General features: G+C 50.1%; 1 protein-coding gene across 3 annotated transcripts; it reads right to left on the bottom strand.

The window, feature by feature from the left end:
- Nucleotides 1-662: 662 nt before the first annotated feature.
- On the bottom strand, nucleotides 663-19,980 carry SRP68 (signal recognition particle 68). Of its 3 annotated transcripts, none has more exons than XM_054170715.1 (16): nucleotides 19,812-19,980; nucleotides 17,722-17,788; nucleotides 16,603-16,716; nucleotides 15,037-15,232; nucleotides 13,618-13,700; nucleotides 13,275-13,384; nucleotides 12,798-12,880; nucleotides 12,028-12,168; nucleotides 8,115-8,213; nucleotides 7,739-7,803; nucleotides 7,279-7,438; nucleotides 5,151-5,245; nucleotides 4,792-4,921; nucleotides 4,310-4,385; nucleotides 3,413-3,465; nucleotides 663-2,181 (listed from the first exon to the last, which is right to left on the bottom strand). In XM_054170715.1, exons 1-16 carry the CDS (start codon nucleotides 19,963-19,965, stop codon nucleotides 1,954-1,956), a joined length of 1,854 nt encoding a protein of 617 aa, XP_054026690.1. In that variant the 5' UTR covers nucleotides 19,966-19,980; the 3' UTR covers nucleotides 663-1,953. The 3 variants fall into 3 exon arrangements, with proteins under 3 accessions (XP_054026690.1, XP_054026692.1, XP_054026691.1); XM_054170717.1 differs by lacking the exon at nucleotides 19,812-19,980 and adding an exon at nucleotides 18,477-18,583 and having other exon boundaries at nucleotides 665-2,181; XM_054170716.1 differs by lacking the exon at nucleotides 19,812-19,980 and adding an exon at nucleotides 18,477-18,582 and having other exon boundaries at nucleotides 665-2,181; nucleotides 17,722-17,892.
- Nucleotides 19,981-20,085: the final 105 nt, after the last annotated feature.

Here is a 20,085-nt window from a genome sequence, read left to right as displayed (position 1 = left end):
CTTGACTTCGTTCAACCCATCAGCCAGCTGTCAAAAGATCTCAGACAGGAAGGGGCCAGCTGCTCCTCGGCTTTTTGTAACCAAAATCAACCAGAAGATGGTCGTGGTGCAAGCTGCACTGAAGTCGATCCATGCACCACACAGACTGGTGGTGGGAAAGCAGAAAGGAGTTTGGTCTGCAAATCTAACAGGAGAAGAGTTCTGAGGGGTCTGATATAAAAGCTAAGGAGCAGCTCAGACCAACGCACTGAGGAAGAGGCACCATGAAGCAGGCCAAGCAGCTGATGCCTGCACTGCTTCCAGCAGGAAACAGGCTCCATGGGAAGGGCAATCTGCCACACAAGACTATGGCTCCTGGAGTTTCTCATCTGATGAATAAAGCTCTGCATTTGCCCTCCCTCTTGCAAACCCCCTCTGGCACCCAGAGGCAAATGGAACCAGTTGGGAGTCTCATTTGGTTCCCATGTTGCAGAAAACCAAGCACAAGAAGTCCCCACTCCCCTCTGAGCTCAGAGTCCTCTTGAAAGCTGCTTTGGGCTTTGAGAACTCACAAATCAGATCAGCTTGGAAGAAAGCAGCCAACATCCCTATCAAAATAAGGGGAACTGTTCATTCCCCCCCTCCCCATCCACCTGACCCTGCATGGAAAACTCCCATGGCAACCACAGTCCACTCACTGGAACGTTCTGCTTGCACCCCTGCTAGCTCAGGTCTGAAAACGGAGAGACACCCCCCCAAGACAATCAGCTCAGGAGAGTCAAAGTGGAGCTCCAACAAATCACTGCTACAGCTGAGAGAAAACCCAAACACTGCTGGTGGAAACTTGCAAATCCTTTATTCAGGAGGAGTTCTGGCCAGGCGCCCTGGGGCTTTGTCCTGTTTGAATGATCACAACGATGGAATCAGCCCCAGCCTGGAAGTGCCCTTCCCCACAGCACCCGGGTGCTGGCTGACATGGCAAAGGTCTATCACTCAAGACCCCGCTGGCCTCCTCTGCTGCTTACTCCTCATTTCAGGTCTACCTACTGCCCCCAAAAAAGAAAAGAGGCGGGAGAAAACCAGCCCCAAAACAAAGAAAGAAACAAACCCCCAAAGCAACAGATCAACTCCAGAAAAACATCATCTTGATTTTAGGAGAGGGTTTAGATCAGAGAGAAAACAAACACAGAGAGAGAGAGAGAGACCCAACTTCCCCTGAAGAGCAAGTAGCTATTTCTAAAGCCACCCCTGAAGGCAGTTTGCCAGGAGAAGCCCTGCAGGAGCAGGATCTGTGCTGCTTTTAGGTACTTCACCAACCTGTGTACTAAGGAAGGAGGATCCTGCCGGCCCAGAGCACAAATCCAGGTTGCCCTCCACCACCACTGGGGGAAACCATTAACTTTTGGGAAGGTTATTTGGCATCCTTGTGGGTTAAGGAAAGAGGCTTCCATTTTGCCATTTCTGAATGCTTTCAGAGCACAGACTTCTGGGAGTCAAGTGGAAGGAGAAGTTGTCCCCTTGGCTATCTCTTTACAGCCTTCGTGGAGGCAGCCTCCCCTTTCTGCATCTCTGCTTTTGCCTCTGTTTCCCCATCACCCCCAAACACCCAACTAGAGTGTCAAAGAAAAAATACCCAAGGCAGAGGGAGGAATCAAATCATAGCTGTGCCCTGGCCCATGGTGGCTACTGGCCCTGGTCACCAAGCAAGCTCCAAGCTCTCCAAGCAGAGTGAAATTTCTGTGCTCCAGATTATTTTCAGCTACCTAGAGTGCAGGGGTGTTTCTGAACAGGCTGTCTTGGATACACTGGGAGAGAATGGAAGGGCACAGACACAACACAAACATGGGGAAGGTGATGGTAAAACTTCCCTCTGTCAAGTTTCAGGTGCAGATATTTGTGTCCTAGAACCTCTTGGAGCTTTTTCTTTTCCTTCAACACAGAATGAAACCTCTGTTCCTCAGGGGGTGGTCCTGGCTAACTTTTGAATCCAAAAATGCCCTTTATGTATCCTGTGAGGCCACTCTTGGCTTTCTGCTCCACCTTGTCTTCCAGAGGTGGGAAAGCAACGTGGTTGAGGGCCAGGTCAAAGAACAAGGGCTTGCATGGGATGGGCTGGAAGCCTGGAGGGAAGTGCACAAGGCTGACTTGCTTGCTGACAAGAGAAGGATCCAGGCAGAAGGTCTCAAACCGTTCTGAGAGTGGCTGAAAGAGACCAAGGCAGAAACAAATGAAACAGCTGTGAAACCTGAGCTGGCAAGAGGCAAACCAGCAGAGAGGATCCAGCAGAAGCTGCAGTTCTCTTGTGTGACAGATTCAGAAATTGGCTGAGGTTGGAAGGGACCTTAAAGCTCCTCCACTTCCAACCTCCTTGACATGGGCAGGGACCCCTCCCACCAGCCCAGGTTGCTCAAGGCCTCATCCAGCCTGGCCTTCAACACCTCCAGGGAGGAGGCAGCCACAACCTCCCTGAGCAACCTGTTCCAGTGTCTCACCACCCTCACTGGAAAGAACTTCTTCCTAATTTCCATTCTCAATCTCCCCTCCTCAGGCTTCAATCCATTCCCCCTCATCCTGTCACCACAAGCCCTTGTCATAAGTCCCTTCCCAGCTTTCTTGTAGGCCCCTTTCAGGTGCTCTCTGCTCTAAGGTCTCCCTGGAGCCTTCTCTTCTCCAGGCTGAACAGCCCCAACTCTACCAGCCTGTCCCCATAGGGGAGTGTCTCCAGCCTTCTGATCAGCTTTGTGGCCTCCTCTGGACCCACTCCAGCAGCTCCATGTCCCTCCACGTGCTGGAGGCACCAGAACTGGATGCAGTGCTCCAGGTGTGGCCTCACCAGAGCAGAGGGGCAGAATCACCTCCCTCCTGCTGCTCACACTTCATTTTGATACAGCCCAGGACACAGTGGCCTTCTGGGCTGCAAGAGACCATTGGCAGCTCATGCTGAGCATTTGGTGTCGTTGATTAGTTAGGGTTGGGTGATCAGTTGGGGCTTGATGATCTTGGAGCTCTCTTCCAACCTGGCTGATTCTGTGATTCTGATACCCCCAAGGCCTTCTCCTCAAGACTGGTTTCAAGCCACCCCTCCCCCAGCCTGCATTTCTGCTTGGGATTGTCCCTGGAGAATGATTTGAAGCCCTGGCTAAGCATCACTGCAGCTCTGGAAAATTTTCTCATGTGCAGGGAGTGAGCTTAATAAAAAACAATACATAAGATGCTAGAGTGGAAGCTCTGCAAGCAGCTGCCCAGCTGCTGCCCAAGGAACCCTCAGCCTGCCAACCACCTTCAGGATGGGCAGGAGGAAACCAGGCCTAATGACTACACCAGCCATGCTCAAGCTCCAAGCAGCAGGACATTTCTGGAGTTGTAAGAGACACCTGGCTAGCAGGTTAAAAGTAAATTCACTGAGACCACAACCTGAGCTCTAGGCTCTCACCTTGCCATCCTTGACCTGAGATGGAGATTCAGCCTCGTGAGCATCATTTGCATCTGCAAATTGAAGAGAAAGTGGTGAGAATCACAAGTGAGGTCTTGGGGTCAAGCAAGGCTGTCTCAGGGGTGTGCTGTCCTCTCAGCTTAGCCATGAGCCTTGCTTTCTAGCATTTGCAAGACAGTACTTTCAGGAGAATCTATTTTCTTTCTAGCCTAAAAGGCTCTTTCTAGGCTAAAAGGATCACACATGCTCATTTACAGCCAAGCAGCTCTCAGTGATGGAGAGCTTCACCTTCACAATGCTCCTGAAAGAAGCACAGACTTGAGTTAAGCACAGAGCAGTAGATGCTAAGCCCCCAACAGGATCTGTTAAAGCAGCACCAAGGCAATCTTAGTGTTCTGGGCTTGCAGCAGCAAGCACAGCAAAAGTAACAGCCCAAGAGATCACCCAGCCCATCTACTCCCCCTCAAAGCTCAGCTAACCTGGTAGACACTGACAAAGGGCAGAACATCACTGCTCTCCTCCTTCTCAATAGATTACCCAGCTAAGCAAGACTGAGATGAGCAAGGCCTGAGCAAAGCCAACTTGTTTGCAGCAACCCCCACCCCATAAATAGTGAAACACAAAGCAGGGTTGTGTGCAGGTTACCCAAATCTGAAGTCCCTTTGGAGTACAGTGCCAAATGTCTGGTCATTGGCTGCCTGGCTGCACTACACACAGCCAGGAAAAGCTACAACTAGGTGGAGAGGGAAGGGAAAAAAAGCCCTTTTCCAGAGCCTACACAGATCAGAGTGAAGTGGCAAAACATTTGGAACTTCAGAAGGGAAAGGAAAAGGAATTAAGAGCTGCAGGGGCATCATTCAAAAGCTGCCAGAGCTCCAGTGGACTTGGGTAACTCACCTAATATAGCTGCTGCTTGCAAGGAGTACTTCTCTGCATTGACTTGAGTGATCAGATCCTGAACATCAGGCAGCTCCTAAAGCATTAAAGAAAATGCTCTGAGAGCCTGAAATGTGCCAGTTTAAGAGCCAGGGCAAAGTTACAACCTGAGAAAGAACTAAAAGGCTGATAAGCCTTCCCAGAAGAGGCCTGGCTCCAGCAGAGTCCTTCAGGCACCACAGGAGTTGTGTAACAGAAAATGGATGTGAGAAGAAGTGGTAAATTGTTGGAGCTGTTACAGCAGTCAGCCTCTTCTCCACAACAAGTGGCAAGCTTCCACATTACTAGAAGGTCTCTACTAGGTTGTGTCAGGAAGTCACACCTGGCTTACTCTTCTCACTTAAAATTCAGTCTTGAATCATAAGGGCAACTAATTGACAGTAGCAGGAGAGAGCTTTCTCATCAGCTTCAGCTCCTTTCCCCACAGAGGACTGGGTTCCTACCTTCAAGCTGTTGGTGTGAGCTCCAGCTCCTGACTGGACTTCCCTGGCATATTTCAGCACCCTCTCATACAAAACAAGAGCCTCACTCCATTTCTTTACCAGGACATAGGACTGAGCAATGAAGAAACACCTGCAACAACAAAGAGTCAATGTTTGACATGTTTTGTTACTCATAGCTTTTGCCAACTCCAATGACTGCTAACAGGAGATATCATTAAGAGGCACTGGCCAGAACTCCCTTAGCACCCAGACTTCACATCACAAAAGGGCAAAGGAAACTCCTGGACAGCACACACAGCTTGAGAATAATCACCAAGATGTAATGCCTGCTCCAAGCAACCTGGCTGTTTCTCACTCACCTGTAAGCTTTGTACACAAGTGTCTTCAATCCAATCTCCTTTTGGAAGTTCTTGTCCTCTTCTAGACCAGGAAGCTGTGTCAGTTCCACAAGGTTCTGTCAAAATGAGTCAGAGGAACAAATCAAGGCCTTGTTTCCCTTTGGAATCTGCTGGAGTAGGAGAAAGCTGCCCCTCTTAACAAGCTAACAGCACACTCCCAGGAAAACAGCTCCCAGTTTTCTAATCATCAGCATGTTAACCCTGTGAAGGGCACTCACTGAAACTTGTGCAAGTTTGCCCTCAGGACAGATTTCCTGACACAAACAGCAGGGAGCAGGACAAAGACTGCTCAGATTTCACATTAATTAAATTCTTTCATGAGGCATTTCCCTTTCCCATTCCCAACTGCTGCAGCCACAGGCTCCCACAGCTCATAGAAAATGTATGTGAGAAACTGCTTGTGGAGAATGAATACATTTGAAGTATTTTTAGCAGCAGAAACTGAGGCAGCTATCAGGGTGCTGGGTCTCTGTCCCTACATGACAGGACTAGGGGGAGTGGAGCAAAACTAAAGTGGGTAGATTCACATTGGATGATAAGAAGTTGTTCTTCCCCATGAGGGTGGTGAGACACTGGCACAGGTTGCCCTGGGAAGTTTTTAAGGCCAGGCTGGACGTGGCTCTAGGCAACCTGAGGCAGTGTGAGGTGTCCCTGCCCATGGCAGGGGGGTTGGAACTGGCTGATCCTTGAGGTCCCTTCCAACCCTGACAATTCTGTGGTAATAGTCAGAAGAACAAAGTTAAAATTGTGTTAGTGTAGAAGCAGGGGCACCCATTCCAGCAGCACTTTCTGTTCACAACTAGGAGGGGGTTTGTGCTTCCTGTAAATGCTGAACACCAGCAAGGTTAACTCCAGGTTCCATAGAATGGTTTGAGTTGCAAGGAACCTTGGGGATCATCTAGTTTCAACCCCCCTGCCATAGGCAGGGACACCTTCAATTAGAGCAGGTTGCTCAAGGCCCTGTCCACCCTGGCCTTGAACACCTCCAGGGAGGGGGCACACACAACCTCCCTGGGCAACCTGATCCAGTGTAAGCCAAATTTTGTTTTCAGAGCGTGCAGCTGAGTATCCTGTAAGGGTTGGGTTTGGAACAGAGTGAAAGAAGCCCCTAACTTTCCACTGCAAGTGGAACCAACAGATTTGACTTTCACTGTAGGAAGCCAGAAACTCAGTAGTCTGAGAACAGAGCCCTACAATCTTCAGCAGATGTGGTGTGCAACTGGAGGGCTCAGCACCAGCCTCATGGAAGTATTGATATGGCCTAATTAAGGTAGACTTATGCCCACTGTATGTCACTGCAGTTTGTCAGTTCATGCACTTTACACAAGGTTTGTAGAGATATGCATGTGTAGGCACTCAGTTGCTCTTCAGAATTCACAGGCAGCTCACTTGCACTGCCATGTTTTAGAATAGAATAGAATTAACCAGGTTGGAAGAGACCTTTGAGATCATTGAGTCCAACCTATCATCTGACACTATCTAATCAACTAAACCATGGCACCAAGCACCCCATCCAGTCTCTTCCTAAACACCTCCAGGGATGGTGACTCCACCACCTCCCTGGGCAGCACATTCCAATGGCCAATCTCTCCTTCTGGGAAGAACTTCTTCCTAACCTCCAGCCTAAACCTCCCCTGGCACAGCTTGAGACTGTGTCCTCTTGTTCTGTTTTCTACATTAACTTTTCATACCAGTTTCCCCAGTTAGTCTGAGGAAATAGCCTTCCAGAACCTGAGAAGGGCCTGCAAGAAAGCCAGGAAGGGACTTTTTACAAGGGCTCATAGTGATGAGAGGGAATGGATTGAAGCTTGAGGAGGGGAGAGTTAAGACTGGAGACTAGGAAGAAATCCTTTCCAGCGAGGGTGGTGAGATTCTGGAACAGGCTGCCCAGGGAGGCTGTGGATGCCCCCTCGCTGGAGGTGTTCCAAGGCCAGGCTGGATGAGGCCTTGAGCAACCTGGGCTGGTGGAAGTCGCCTCTGCCCACGGCAGGGCTGGGGCGGGGGGGGTTGGAACTGGATGATCTTGAAGGTCCCTTAGAAGCCCACCCATTGAAGGAGTCCAGGAGTGCCTGTGTTTGCCCAGCAGCACCTGCAGGATGATGTCGTAGAGGCGGATGAGGTCCTGCGGCCTCGGCGTGCGCTTGCCGTCCTCCTCCGCGCGCTGCGGCTGCAGCAGAGCCTTCTGCAGGGCCTGCGCCATGCTCTCGTTGCGCCTGATGGCCGTCGACAGCTTGATGTAAGTCAGATAGCTAGAGAGAGAGAAAAGTACCATGAGCAGCCTGCCAGAACTACTCAGACATGACTCTCTGCTCTTCAGAAAGCTCCTCCCCTCGGTCTGACAGCAGGAGGGGGGAAAACCAGAGCCATCTGAGAGGTCACCGGGAAGAGGTGAAGCACGCAACGCTGCGTGAGTCAGGTCCTTATCCGCCCCTGAGATCCAAGAGGCTCAGAACTAAAACCTCATAAACCAAAAATCAAACAAAAATTAAACCCTGACACAAGAGCCTGGCTTCTTCAGGCTGCTACAGGCAGCAATGTTTGCCCATTACCTGTGTAAGTACTGGATGTTGGACACCTTCCCAGAGTCGTTTTCCAGAGCGTGTTCCCGCTGCTTCTGCAGAAATGGGGGACAAAAACAATGGGTGAGGTACCTGTGGGCTGGCAGCCCAGGGAAGACAACAGAAACAACTCAAGGTTTGGGTCAAGCAGGGAAGTTAGAACACGTTTCTAAGCCAAAGAATGAAGATTTCTGCATTGCTATTCATCCTCTCCAGCTCTGAAAAGAATCAAACCAGGAGGTGACAGAAAAAATGTCTTGATTAAAGAAACCTCAGCCACTTTGACTGTGCAGCCATTCTGACACCAAACCAGCCCCAAAGGCACATTCTGTTGTTGAAGGCAGAGACACAGGTGCCTGCTGCTTACCTGGTCTGGTTTCAGCTCTTCTCGAACAGCCTGAATGGCATCTCTGCACTCACTGAGTAACGACTCAAACAGACGTTCCTTGGTCTCCTCATTTTCTGCCTAAAAGAGCAAAGGAGAATTAAGACCCATTAGACATGTTTGCTGACATTGTACATCCCCTAATGCAAGAACTGACTGAGGAAGTTAAACAGTTTCCTCCCCAGTTATGGCTTTAGAGCCATGGGGACTCCGCGATTGGTGCCTGTCTGCTGTAGGTTCTGGGGGCACACTGCCAAGAAACTGAGGAGATGGTGGTCAGCGCTGAGGGTTCAGCACACAGAGCTCTCTGACCACCTCACCCTCGCCACAGCCACCTTTCCCAGCAGCTGCCTGCCTTCCAAGATGGCAGCCACACCGCTGCCAGCACGGCTGAGGCTGGCCTGCACTGTGGGAAAGGCCCAGCAACAGCAGAGCTGAGCATTACTGAACTGGCACACTACCAAGGCAGGCTGCTCTTGTTATGCTGATTTAACTTTTCTCATGTGGGAAGAACACGTTGATGATTATCTCTCCTACACTCCCACTCCAGTCAAGCTCCCAGTGGCACTAATTTGCTTGTTTGGAGCAGGTTTGTTGCCTTTTTTTAACAGTAACCCTGTGTTTCAGTCACAGGGGTGACCAAGGGCTTTTTCTGCTGGTTTTTTGTCTGCAGCAGCTTTTGGCCTTCTGCTCCAAACCCCAACTTTGAAAACAAAACACTTTTGAACAGCAAGTTGAAGCCTGATCCCTGCCCAATGCACTGGCACTTGGTGTGCCCAACTAAACAATGCCCCCAAATCCAAACTCAGGTAACTGAGAAGGTACCAGATAGGGATGGCAACTGGCTCAGCAAGAGGAAACTGCCCAGAAACAAACCTCCAAGGAGGGCTCAGCCCCGTGCTGCACCATTTCCAGGTCACTTCATGGTGCAAGACAAACCTTGCTGCAGCAGATTTGTCCAAATGAATACAAAACCTCCCTAAAATCATGCTCAGCTGTTTACCTCCTGTAGAGCTCTTCTGCCTCTCCTCAGGTCTGCAAACCCACTAAGGAATGTTAGCTCTACTCCCTCACAAAGCCTCAGGTACTTGACCTGAGCTGGAGGCAGCTTCTGGGGTTTGGCTTTGGCTGTTGGCTTGGGTTGTGTTTTTTTTTCTCCATTAAGATTTGCTGGAAGAATTTTTAAGGTGGGACTAAGAGCAGAGACAAGTCTGACAGCATTCTCAACCTCACCCAGAGGAGCACAGCAATTTCACTCTATGCACAAAAATGAAGACAGACACAGCCAGATCAGCAGTCAAGCACAAACAGGGGATGGGTTGGGCTGTGCAATGAAAATGAAACAAAGGTTTTCCTTTCTAAGCAAAAAAACAACCCACCAAAACTCCCCAGGTTAAGGTGATTCTATGCATAATTATATAGATATTCTGATTTGGGAAGCAGCAGATGATAAAACTGAGGTAAATGTGCCAGAGCTGGTGATTCAGGTCCTGAGAAAGCAGCACAGGCTCATCTTAGAGGGCTCAAGGGAACTGAGCCCACTTCTGGAAGGCTAGGAGTGCTCACTTCTCACTTTCACTTCATAGAATGGTTTGGGTTGGAAGGGACCACCAAAGGTTATCTAGTCCAACCCCCCTGTAGTGAGCAGGGACATCCTCCACTAGATCAGGTTGCCCAGAGCCCTGTCAAGCCTGACCTTGAATATGTCCCAAGATGGGGCCCTCCTGGGGCAACCTGTTTCTTCTTAAACACTGTGTATCACTTCTGAAAGTTATCACCACCCCTTTTTAATCACAAGATGCCCACAGAATCCTTGAGGCAGTACCAGATAGGAGCACACTTCCACTGCTCTGCCCTTCAGCCTTCTCACTTCTACCTGGTCAGATTCAGTGGGGCCCTGAAGTTACACATTCGAATCTACAGCGGGGCTGACATAGTTTGAACCTTGGATTCCTGTTTCAGTTGACTTCATTTGTTCATTTCTCCTGTTACCAAGAAGACACTGAAGGCAATGGTATAACTGCACTGAAAATCTCCATTTTTACACAAAACACACACTTGTGTTTGCTTCTAAGCACTGCCATTATGGTTTCAGCTTCGTGAAGACTGGCAGAGAGGCGCCGAAGAGGCCAGGAACCACAAAGCTGTTAGCTGAAGCTGAGCTGCCCAGCACTGCTGGCACAGCAACTGCAGAACTGCTTTCAAAAGGCCAAGTTTTAGCTCTCTGGGAATGCAAATAAATACTCCTGCTGTGCACTCAGCTCTCACCACTGCTAGTAGTGATCTGGGACCACAAAACTCCCTCTGTTCGGTCAGAGCTTCCAGGGAGCACAAAGCAAGATGAAAAACTCACTGCTCTGAGACAGCTTCGTGGAACAACCAGGGGAACTAAACCGGAGAGGTCTAACTGCTAGGCTGGCAGGATGGGAATCCAGGGAGGGAACACAGAGCTCTGAGCTGCACTCCCACCTGCTGGCCATGCTCATGCACTACCGACTGCAAAACAACAGCAACACCCCTAGCAGGATGACAAGACTGCTTAACACCGATGTTTCCTGCCCAGCCACATCCCGTTTGTCCTACTACTTACAGTCGTCTTCACACTGTCTCCTGCTCTTGTTGCCTGCCTTATACCTCTGTAAGGTTCTCGTTTTATCATCCAGATCTCTATGTATTGTCATTCCTGAGGTGATAAATGGGTTCTGCTGCTGCAAAAAGCTCACCTTTAGTACCAACAGCTGTTATTGAAGATCCTTTGACTACTTTTTCAGATGGCATGGGTGCTGTATGCAGCCAGTGGGAAGCAGAATACAGCCTCTGGGTACCATGCCCAAGAAAAAAGCCCCATGTGGGAAACTTGGCTGCAACACTAAAGACATGCACGGTATGTGCCACTGGAGGTGTTTCAGGACTGTTAGATCTGACACTGATTTACATCCTGACATTTAGTATTCCTCTTCCTGCTTTTGAGGATTTGTATAAATCAAGGAGAGAAGGCTCCAAATCTCACAGCACCTGCTTCACACTGCTGAAAAGCCATCATCAGTATCTTCTTTTCTTGGGGCTGTTCTGAAGCTGGAGCATTTAGGCAAGATACTTAAAGAGATGAGAGCAGAAATTCAAGTCCAATCACTCTTGAAATTGTATCCTTCATTTCCTACTACCTTACAAACAGTAGTGGTAATCAGCCTGCCACTGAAAGGCAGCACTTCTGGGCAGCACAGAGTGTTCAAAACTGAGAACAGAGCTCCCAGTCTACCACTGAGTAGGCTGCAGGAGCTTCACCCACTTCAACTTTGGGTTACAGTCACAGAATCATAGAATGCCTGAGGTTGGAAGGGACCTTAGAGATCATCTACTCTATAACCTCCCTGCCACTGCCAGAGATGCCTCTCAACTAGACTTGGCTGCTCAAGGCCTCATCCAACCTGGCCTTAAACAGCTCCAGGGAGGAGGCATTGATAACCTCCCTGGGCAGCCTATTCCAGAATCAAACCACCCTCATACTGAAGAATTTCTTCCTAAGATCCAGTCTAAACCTACTCTCTTTCAGCTTCAAACCATTTCCCCTTGTCCTGTCACTAGACACCCTAATGAAAAGTCCCTCTGCATCCGTCCTGTGGGATCCCTTCAGGTATTGAAAGGCAGCTATAAGGTCCCTCTGGAGTCTTCTCTAGGCTGAACAACCCCAGCTCCCTGAGCCTATCCTCATAACAGATATTCCAGCCCTTGGATCAACATTACACAGCTGTCAACAGTCCCACTTTTGGGGTCTTCTGACCCCAAGGTTGAGTAAAGCTTATTCACTTTTAGCCCAGGTGCCATGTATTACCTTGCACATTGAAGAAAAGAGGACAGTTAGAACATCAGCACTAGGAGGTGGCTTCTGAGTTACCTGAGCAATTGCTGCTTCATTGTCAGCCAGCCCCAGCAAGAAGATCCTCACTTTGTCTATCTTCACTGGCACAGTTCTTCCTCTCCACTCCACCTCGCTCATGGTGGCTGCCTGCTTTGCTCGAGTTTGGGTGATCAGTGCCTGTGAAGAACAGACTGACCTTAGGAGCTTGAACTTTTAAGGTAGCCAAAACTGAACCTTTCAAATTCACAGCACACTTGATTCTTTTGAAATCAAAAGGGGCTTCAGCAAAGCCTGAGAGCCCAAGGCTTCATTATCCTAGACTCACAGAACACTTTGGGTTGGAAGAGGCCTTGGAGATCATCTCCTTCCAACCCTCTAACGTGGGACACGTCCCACTGGCCCAGGTTGCTCACAGTGCCATCCAGCCTGGCTTTGAACACTTTCAGGGCTGAGGCCTCTACAACTTCCCTGGGCAACCTGTTCCAGTGCCTCATCACCCTCACAGGGAACAATTTCTTCCTAATGTCTTATCTAAATTCAGCTTCTTCCAATTTGAAACCATTACTCTTTGTCCTGTCACTAGATGCCTTCATCAAAAGACCCTCTACAGTTGTCCTGTAGCTCCTTTCCAATACTGGAAGGCTGCAATAAGGTCTCCCTGAAGCCTTCTCTTCTCTAGGCTGAACCACCTCAACTCTCTCAGCCTCCTCTGTTGTGTTCTGGCTCTTGAATGTTGTGCTACAGCAATATTTATGCTCGACACAGTGATGATGAATGTTTCAACTTGAAGCATGCAACCAAGTCACCTCCAGTTTTTCTGCCAGAAGACCTTCAGTGCCACCAGATCTCAGTCTCATCTGCATCAACTCATTCATGGCAGACTGGTCACCTGGAAGAATTAACAAAACAAGATCACATTTCCATCTGAGTTCACAGAAAACTAAATAGACAGAGAAGTTCACTTTTATACTGGCAGTTGAGGGATACAGGGGCTAGATTTGCAATTCCATTCTGATCTGAACAAGCAATCCACTGCAAACTGGTATTTTGTCTTTTCACACAGACCCACAGGCACTGCTGCAAGATGAGGGCTAGGCACTGCTGCAAGATGAGGGTTATTTCTTCACTGCTAAACTGACCCAGAATGTGCACAGAATTTACCCAAGATACTACAGGGTCACTACAGAGTCACTTAAACCAGTATTTAACCATCAAGTCAACAGTCCTTTCCTGTGAACAAGCCCTGCTCTCTGCTGGGGTCCAGGTCCCCCCCATCTCCTCACCAATATTATAGGCACAGTAGCGGATGTTGGGCGAGATCTCCTCCACACGCTGGTTGTAGAGCACAGCCTGCTCTTCTGTGAAAGCATTGGCCAGCTTCTCATAGATGGTCCTACACCAAAGGATAAAGGTTAACACTGCAGAATGTGTCCACTTGTGAGAAGCTATCTTCAGGGCAGAGTTTGTGTCTCTCTGGAGCACGCTGCTCCTTGGGTAGCACCCCCCCCAGTTAGGTGCAGGATTAACTACCCAAGCCTCTGAGCTGCTGTACATACAGTAGAGGAATTTACTAGACTGATCCCATGCTGTTTACTAAGGGAAGCTGGTTGAAGCAGCTGAACTCACTTGCACTTGTTGAAAGCTTCCATTGCTGCCTTCCACTCCTGGTGCTCGAAGCGCAGCATCCCTGTGAGGTAAGCCATGTACGCCTGCAGACAGCAGCACAAGGGCAGGTGAGCTTCCCCAGGCCCCACAGCCTGTTCTGAGCAGCCTTCAGTGTGAACACTGCTGCAACACCTACACTGAGTGACTAAGCCTTGCCCTTTTCCTTCAGTCTCCCCACAGAACACCAGTGATGTGGATTCTGGGTAGCCACCTGCCTTACCTTTTTGGTTTGTTACTTTCACTGCTGTGTATCTAAGGAGATGAAAGCAAAAACGTTTCTTGCTTGCTGCACAATGAACGTGGCCCAGAGGTAGCCCTGAACTCTTTTTTTCCCCAGCAGTAAACTACAAACTGACAGTTTTAATTAACTGGGTATCACTGCAGCCCCTTGTTCAGAGAGGCTGGTGTCACAACACAGCTGCTGTCTGTCTTACAGCAACAAAGTCTTGTGATAAGGTGGCTGCTGGAGGGTATTTAATGCTAACTCAAGCACCATTTTTTAATGCTGTGTTGTACTGCCTTAGTCTTACTCAATTCTTTTTATTCTTACTAATATACTGCTCCTCAAAGCAAGGCCAATCATTTGATAGACTTAACCTCTGAACATGAGGTCTTCATCATGGCTATTTCTGCAATGGCAGCAGCTGCATGAAGTCCAAGCTGCTCAAAGGGAGGCATTACCCAGTTCAACCATCAGTCAGTTTTAACAATACACTGCTAGGTGGAAATAATCTCTTCCAAAGGTTTCACAGCATGGTTTGGGTTGGAAGGGACCTTAAAGATCATCTAGTTCCAAACCCCTGTCATGGGCAGGGCCAACTCCCACTAGTCCAGGTTGCTCAAGGCCTTGCCCAACCTGGCCTTGAACACCTCCAGCAATGGAGCATCCCCAACCTCCTGGGGCAAGCTGTTACAGTGTCTCACCACAGAATGTTAGGGGTTGGCAGGGACCTTGAAAGATCATCTAGTCCAAGTCTCCTGCCAAAGCAGGATCACCTAGAGCAGATCATGCAGGAACGCATCCAGGTGAGTTTTGAATGTCTCCAGAGAAGGAGACTCCACAACTTCCCTGGGCAGCCTGTTCCACCCTCACTGTAAAGAATTTCTTTCTCATCTCCAGTCTTAATCTCCCCTCAAGCTTCAGTCCATTCCCTCTCATCCTGTCACTCACAAGCCCTTACAAAAAGTCCCTCCCCAGCTTTCTTGTAGCCCTCTTCAGATACTGAAAGGCTGCTCTAAGGTTTCCCTGCAGCCTTCTCTGGGCTGAACAGCCCCAGGCTCTCTCCGGCTGTCCCTAGAGGGGAGGCTCTCCAGCTCCCTGATCATCTTCCTTTAGCATTAAGCTTTTGCTGCAGAGAGGATCAAAGCCTGAGTGGCTACCTGGGCCTCCAGCTTGGTTTTGGCGTCCACGCGGTTGCTCTCGCAGAGCCGCTCCAGCTCCTCGGCGTGCTTGACGGCCTTGCGCAGGCGCGACAGCAGGTGGAAGCGCTTGCGGGGCTCCGTGTTCGCCTCCTGCTTCAGCTGCATGGCGTAGCTCCAGGCTCGCTCTGCGTCCATCAGGATCAGCAGCAGGTACCTACAGCAGGGCAGAGCGAGAGTGGGGAGAAAATAACGACAGCTATTACCAAGAGGTCTTGGCCACGCGGTCCTCAGAGGCTCAGAGAGGCTGGGAGGGACCTCAAGAGATCATCCAGTCCAACCCCCTGCCAGAGCAGGATCACCTACACCAGATCACATAAGAACTCATCCAGGCAGGCCCTGAATACTTCCAGAGAGGGAGACTCCACAGCCGCCCTGGGCAGCCTGCTCCAGTGTTCTGTCACCCTCACAGTGAAATAATTCTTCCTCCTGTTTCCATGGAGCTTCCTATGCCTCAACTTCCACCACTGCCTCTTGTGCTGCCATTGGGCATCGCCGAGCAGAGCCTGGCTCCAGCCTCTTGGCACTCACCCTTTACATATTTATAACCATGAATGAGGTCAGCTCTTAGTCTCCTCTTCTCCAAGCTGAAGAGCCCTCAGCTCCCTCAGTCTGTCCTCGTAAGGAAGATGTTCCACTCCAGCATGTTTGCAGAGTTTGCAAGAGGAAGTTCACAAAAAGGCTGGTACAGGGTCCTGCACCTATGGAGAATAACCTCATGGAGCACTACAAGCTGGGGGCAGCCCTGCTGGATAGGAGCTCTGTGGAAAAAGACCTGGGAGTCCTGGTGGAAAACAGGATGACCATGGGCTGGCAACGTGCCCCAGTGGCCAAGGTGGCCAGTGGCCAATGGCATCAAGAAGAGTGTGTCCAGCACGTCGAAAGAGGTTCTGCTCCCACTCTACTCTGCGCTGGTGAGGCCCCACCTGGAATACTGTGTCCAGTTCTGGGCTCTCCAAGAAGGACAGAGAACTGCTTGAATGGGTACAGCAAAGAGCTGCAAAGATGATTCGAGGACCAGAACACCTCTCTTATGAAGAAAGGACGCAGGATTTGGGGCTGTTTAGCCTAGAGAAGACTGAGCAGGGATCTTCTCAATACTAATCAATACTTAAAGGGTGGGTGTCAGGAGGATGGGACCAGCCTTCTTTCAGGGGTACCCAGTGACAGGACAAAAGGTAACAGGCACAAACTTGAACACAGGAAGCCTCTCTTTAGTATCAGTCATCTACTGCTTAAGAAAAGAAGCCATTCAAGCAGCTGTGAGGGGAAAAAAAACGCTGTTGCTGCTCCTTCCCTCTTCTCCCACTCATTCACATGATAAAGCAGGATCTAAGCAGTGCCTCCTCCCCCTGCACTGCAGCCTGAACCTTCATCTTTTATTAATACCCACAGCACCCATCTCTGAAAAGAAACATCCCTGAGTGTATTGTACAGAGGAGGCTGCCACACACCCACATGAAAATAAACTACTGCAACGAAGCAAACTCTCTTCACTGATACCTGAAGGTTCAACCCCAACCATACCTGTTGTCTGAGAGAATCTCTTCAGTCACTTTCTTCCCAGTGAACTTGTGCCTGTTTCCCATCTTGAAGTTGAGAGTTTTTCGGAGCCTCCTTAGCCTCCGGGAGCAATAACCCCTACAGAAAAGATGACCACAGCCAGCTGAGCCAAAGAACAACTCTTTTGTTTCTTCTGTTTACTGCTGTCTCTCCAACCTGAATAAGAAAGGACTAAAGGCTGTGACAGGCAATGCTTTAATTAGGAATTCGATGTATGACAGCTGCTAAGAGGCAGTTCAGAAAGCACCTTCAGAAAGGGCAACAAAGCTGGTGAGGGGTTTGGAGCACAGCCCTGTGAGGAGAGGCTGAGGGAGCTGGGGCTGCTTAGCCTGGAGAAGAGGAGGCTCAGAGGAGACCTTCTTGCTCTCTACAGCTGCCTTAAGGGAAGCTGTAGCTAGGTGGGGGTTGGTCTCTTCTCCCAGGCAACCAGCACCAGAACAAGAAGACACAGTCTCAAGCTGTGCCAGGGGAGGTTTAGGCTGGATGTTAGGAAGATATTCTTCATAGAGAGATTGGCCATTGGAATGTGCTGCCCAGGGAGGTGGTGGAGTCACCATCCCTGGAGGTGTTTAGAAAGAGACTGGATGGGTTGCTTGGTGCCATGGTTTAGTTGATTAGATGGTGTTGGATGATAGGTTGGACTCAATCTCAAAGGTCTTTTCCAACTTGGTTAATTCTATTCAGTTCTATTCTATTCTACCTGTAAACCAGTGGTTCATGCAACACAAGAGAAGTTAAGACCCTTAATGATAAATCCTGATCTTGAAACATCAGAATTATGTTCTCTGTCCTAGTTGCTGTATGGATGTTTGTGGAACACTCAGTTCTAGAAGGGCATGGCGATTATCAGGAGGAGTTAACAAATAAGCTCTTCAAGGGCAATGGAGAGGCAAGAGGCAGCCTGTATCCTCCTCAACAGACCAGTCACAGCACATTACAGCTAGTGATAAGTAGTGTAAATTGCTCCACAGAGAGCAGCCTCTCCAGGGGTATTTACTTGGCAGGTTGTTTTTGTTGCCTGCTACAGTGGGTTTACTTTAAAGTCACACCAGCAGCTCCAATACATCCACACTTGTTACTCACCTGTACCTCTGGAAGTCTCCATGTCGCAACCCATGCTGCTGCTGAGACTCCTTCACGATCTGAAGGACTGCAAAGTGTGTTAAGGCAGATTGACAGCACAGTCTGTTACCAGCTCTTCCTCACACCCCAAAATAACAAAGGCAACTCTGCAGGTTCCATTAAGCAAATGCACTTTGAACAGGGAAGCACCCAAAAACCTCCTAGAATCGCACAGCTGAGAGAAGTGATGGTCCTGAAAGAACTCCTGGCTCCACCGCTTACTTCAGAGCTTTATTACTGTCATCAAGGGTAGGACTGAAACGTTCCACAAGCACTTCCTCTGACAGACAACCTCAAGCTCTGTTACCAGAAAGGCTCTCATTTCAGGATGGATTGCTAATTTAACTGACTGCCCTCGCTGTGCTCCACCGCCTCCCCAGCCACGCTCCAGACACAGTTTAGTTGGCAAGACTGAAGCTGAGAGAAGCTTCCCTGCCCTCAGATGTCCCACCCCGCAGGAAAAGGACAGGAGTACCCTGAGGAGAACCACTGCTGCCTTCCTGACAGCTCCCACAAACAAACTGTCTTCTGAATATAGAGAACCCCCACAAGCAGAGCTTCTGAGGAGTGTTCAGGGGGCACATTTCCTGCTCGGTTTTTCACCACGCTTCTGCTTTCATATGTCCATTACTGTAACAAGCACTCTGAGACAGAATGCACCGGCCTGTGACTTGTGACAGCCTCACTCCACCATTTCCACCCACTTCTTAGCATACCTGCTGACTTCTGTGCAGCCTGTATGTAATTTTATTCACTGCATGAACAGACAGCATCACGCTGTACTCCAGCACACTCGCTGGCGTTACTCCTTCAGTTTACAAGGCTGATCGTGTCGTGAAATAGAATCTCCACTTGTAAACCAGAAATCTCTCCATTTACACCCCCAAAGCTCCCTTTCAAGATTTACCAAGAAAAAAAAAGGGGGAAAAAACCCACAACAGCAGACTATGCAATGACCCCATTAAAAGAAACACCACTGCCACAGCTAAAGAACCTACCAGACTGATGTCAGAGTTCACAATGGCAGACGTCTATCAAAGGGTTTTCTTGGAGTAACACCCAGCAGGCAGGCTCTTGACTTTAACCTGCACCAATAGTTACCACACTGAACTGGTGTGCACTTGTGGAACAAGTCAAACTGCAGTGTCTCAGCACAAAACTCCTCAGCCTCACTGCCTACCTATGATTATTATTTTTTCAGGCTGTGTTTTATCCTGTGAGTTAATATCCCTTAACATCCCTTCACTTCTTCACTGACTTAGGCATTGCTAACGCTGCCAGTGCAGTTGCTGTGTCCATCTCTTACTCAACAGCCACTAACTTCACAGCACCTGCCGTATGCTATATGGAAAATTACCACCTTATGTCGCTTGGGTTTTCCTCTTACCCAGAAGATAAAACTCAGCTCTACCACAGCTGTGCAGCTGGCCTGGTTTCACAGGAGTTTCATACATAAAAATGCTTTAAGCTTTACAGGCCACATCATGTTTTAGAAGGGCTAAATCTAGCGGAGCCAGTTTGCCACTTCGGTGTACCTGTTAAGATTTGTTTTATCCATAAGCACTAATATTACCCCTAGAAGATTACCGACAGCCTGCCCTTATCTGCAGCACGCAGCCCAGCACAGAGCTCGGCTGTGAAGGCCGGCGACAGCTGCCAGGCAGCTCGGAAGAAGTTGCAAAGGTAAAGAATAAATCCACAACGCAGAGATGCAAAGCTGACTCCCCACATTCACCCCGGTCAAACCCTCATCACCAGGCACGGCGGGGGTTAGCCCAGCCGCCGCACCGACACGCTCACGCCAGCATGGCCCGGCTCCGCCGGGGCGAGCAGCCCGGCTCCCGCCCGAGGCGTACGGGACATCGCGACCTGAGCGGGCACGCCGGCCTCAGAGCAGGGAGCCGACCGCCGGTGCTCTCCCGAGAGGAAGCAGAGCCAGCCGTGCCCGCTTGCGAGCCCCCACGCTGCTCACAGCGGCCGCCACGTTCCCCCTGCCGCCCACGGAGCCGGGCCTGCCACGTCCCCCCGCCGCCACCGCCGCCACAGGATGCTCTCCAGGCCCAGACTGTCGCCGAGGCTACCGGCCTGCTGCCCCGCCGGCCTCTCATTCTCTTTGTTCTCCTTGTTCTCCTCCGCGCCGCCGCCGCCGCCTCCTCCTCCTGCCCCACCGCGCCCGCCGCCGGCTCCCTGCCGCTCCGCCGCCATCTTGTGCCGGGGCCGCCGCCGCCGCGGTGCATCATGGGCCGGGGAGGAGAGGCGCGCGGAGGCCAGGGCCAGAGTGGCCGCCGCGGGGGCAGACGGGATAGGGGCGGACCGGATCGGGGC

The sequence above is a fragment of the Dryobates pubescens genome, chromosome 20, assembly GCF_014839835.1.
Source record: "Dryobates pubescens isolate bDryPub1 chromosome 20, bDryPub1.pri, whole genome shotgun sequence".
Classification (NCBI taxonomy): Eukaryota; Metazoa; Chordata; class Aves; order Piciformes; family Picidae; genus Dryobates; species Dryobates pubescens.
Note: the sequence above shows the minus strand (reverse complement) of the source record. Positions and strands in the feature narration are given on the sequence as shown.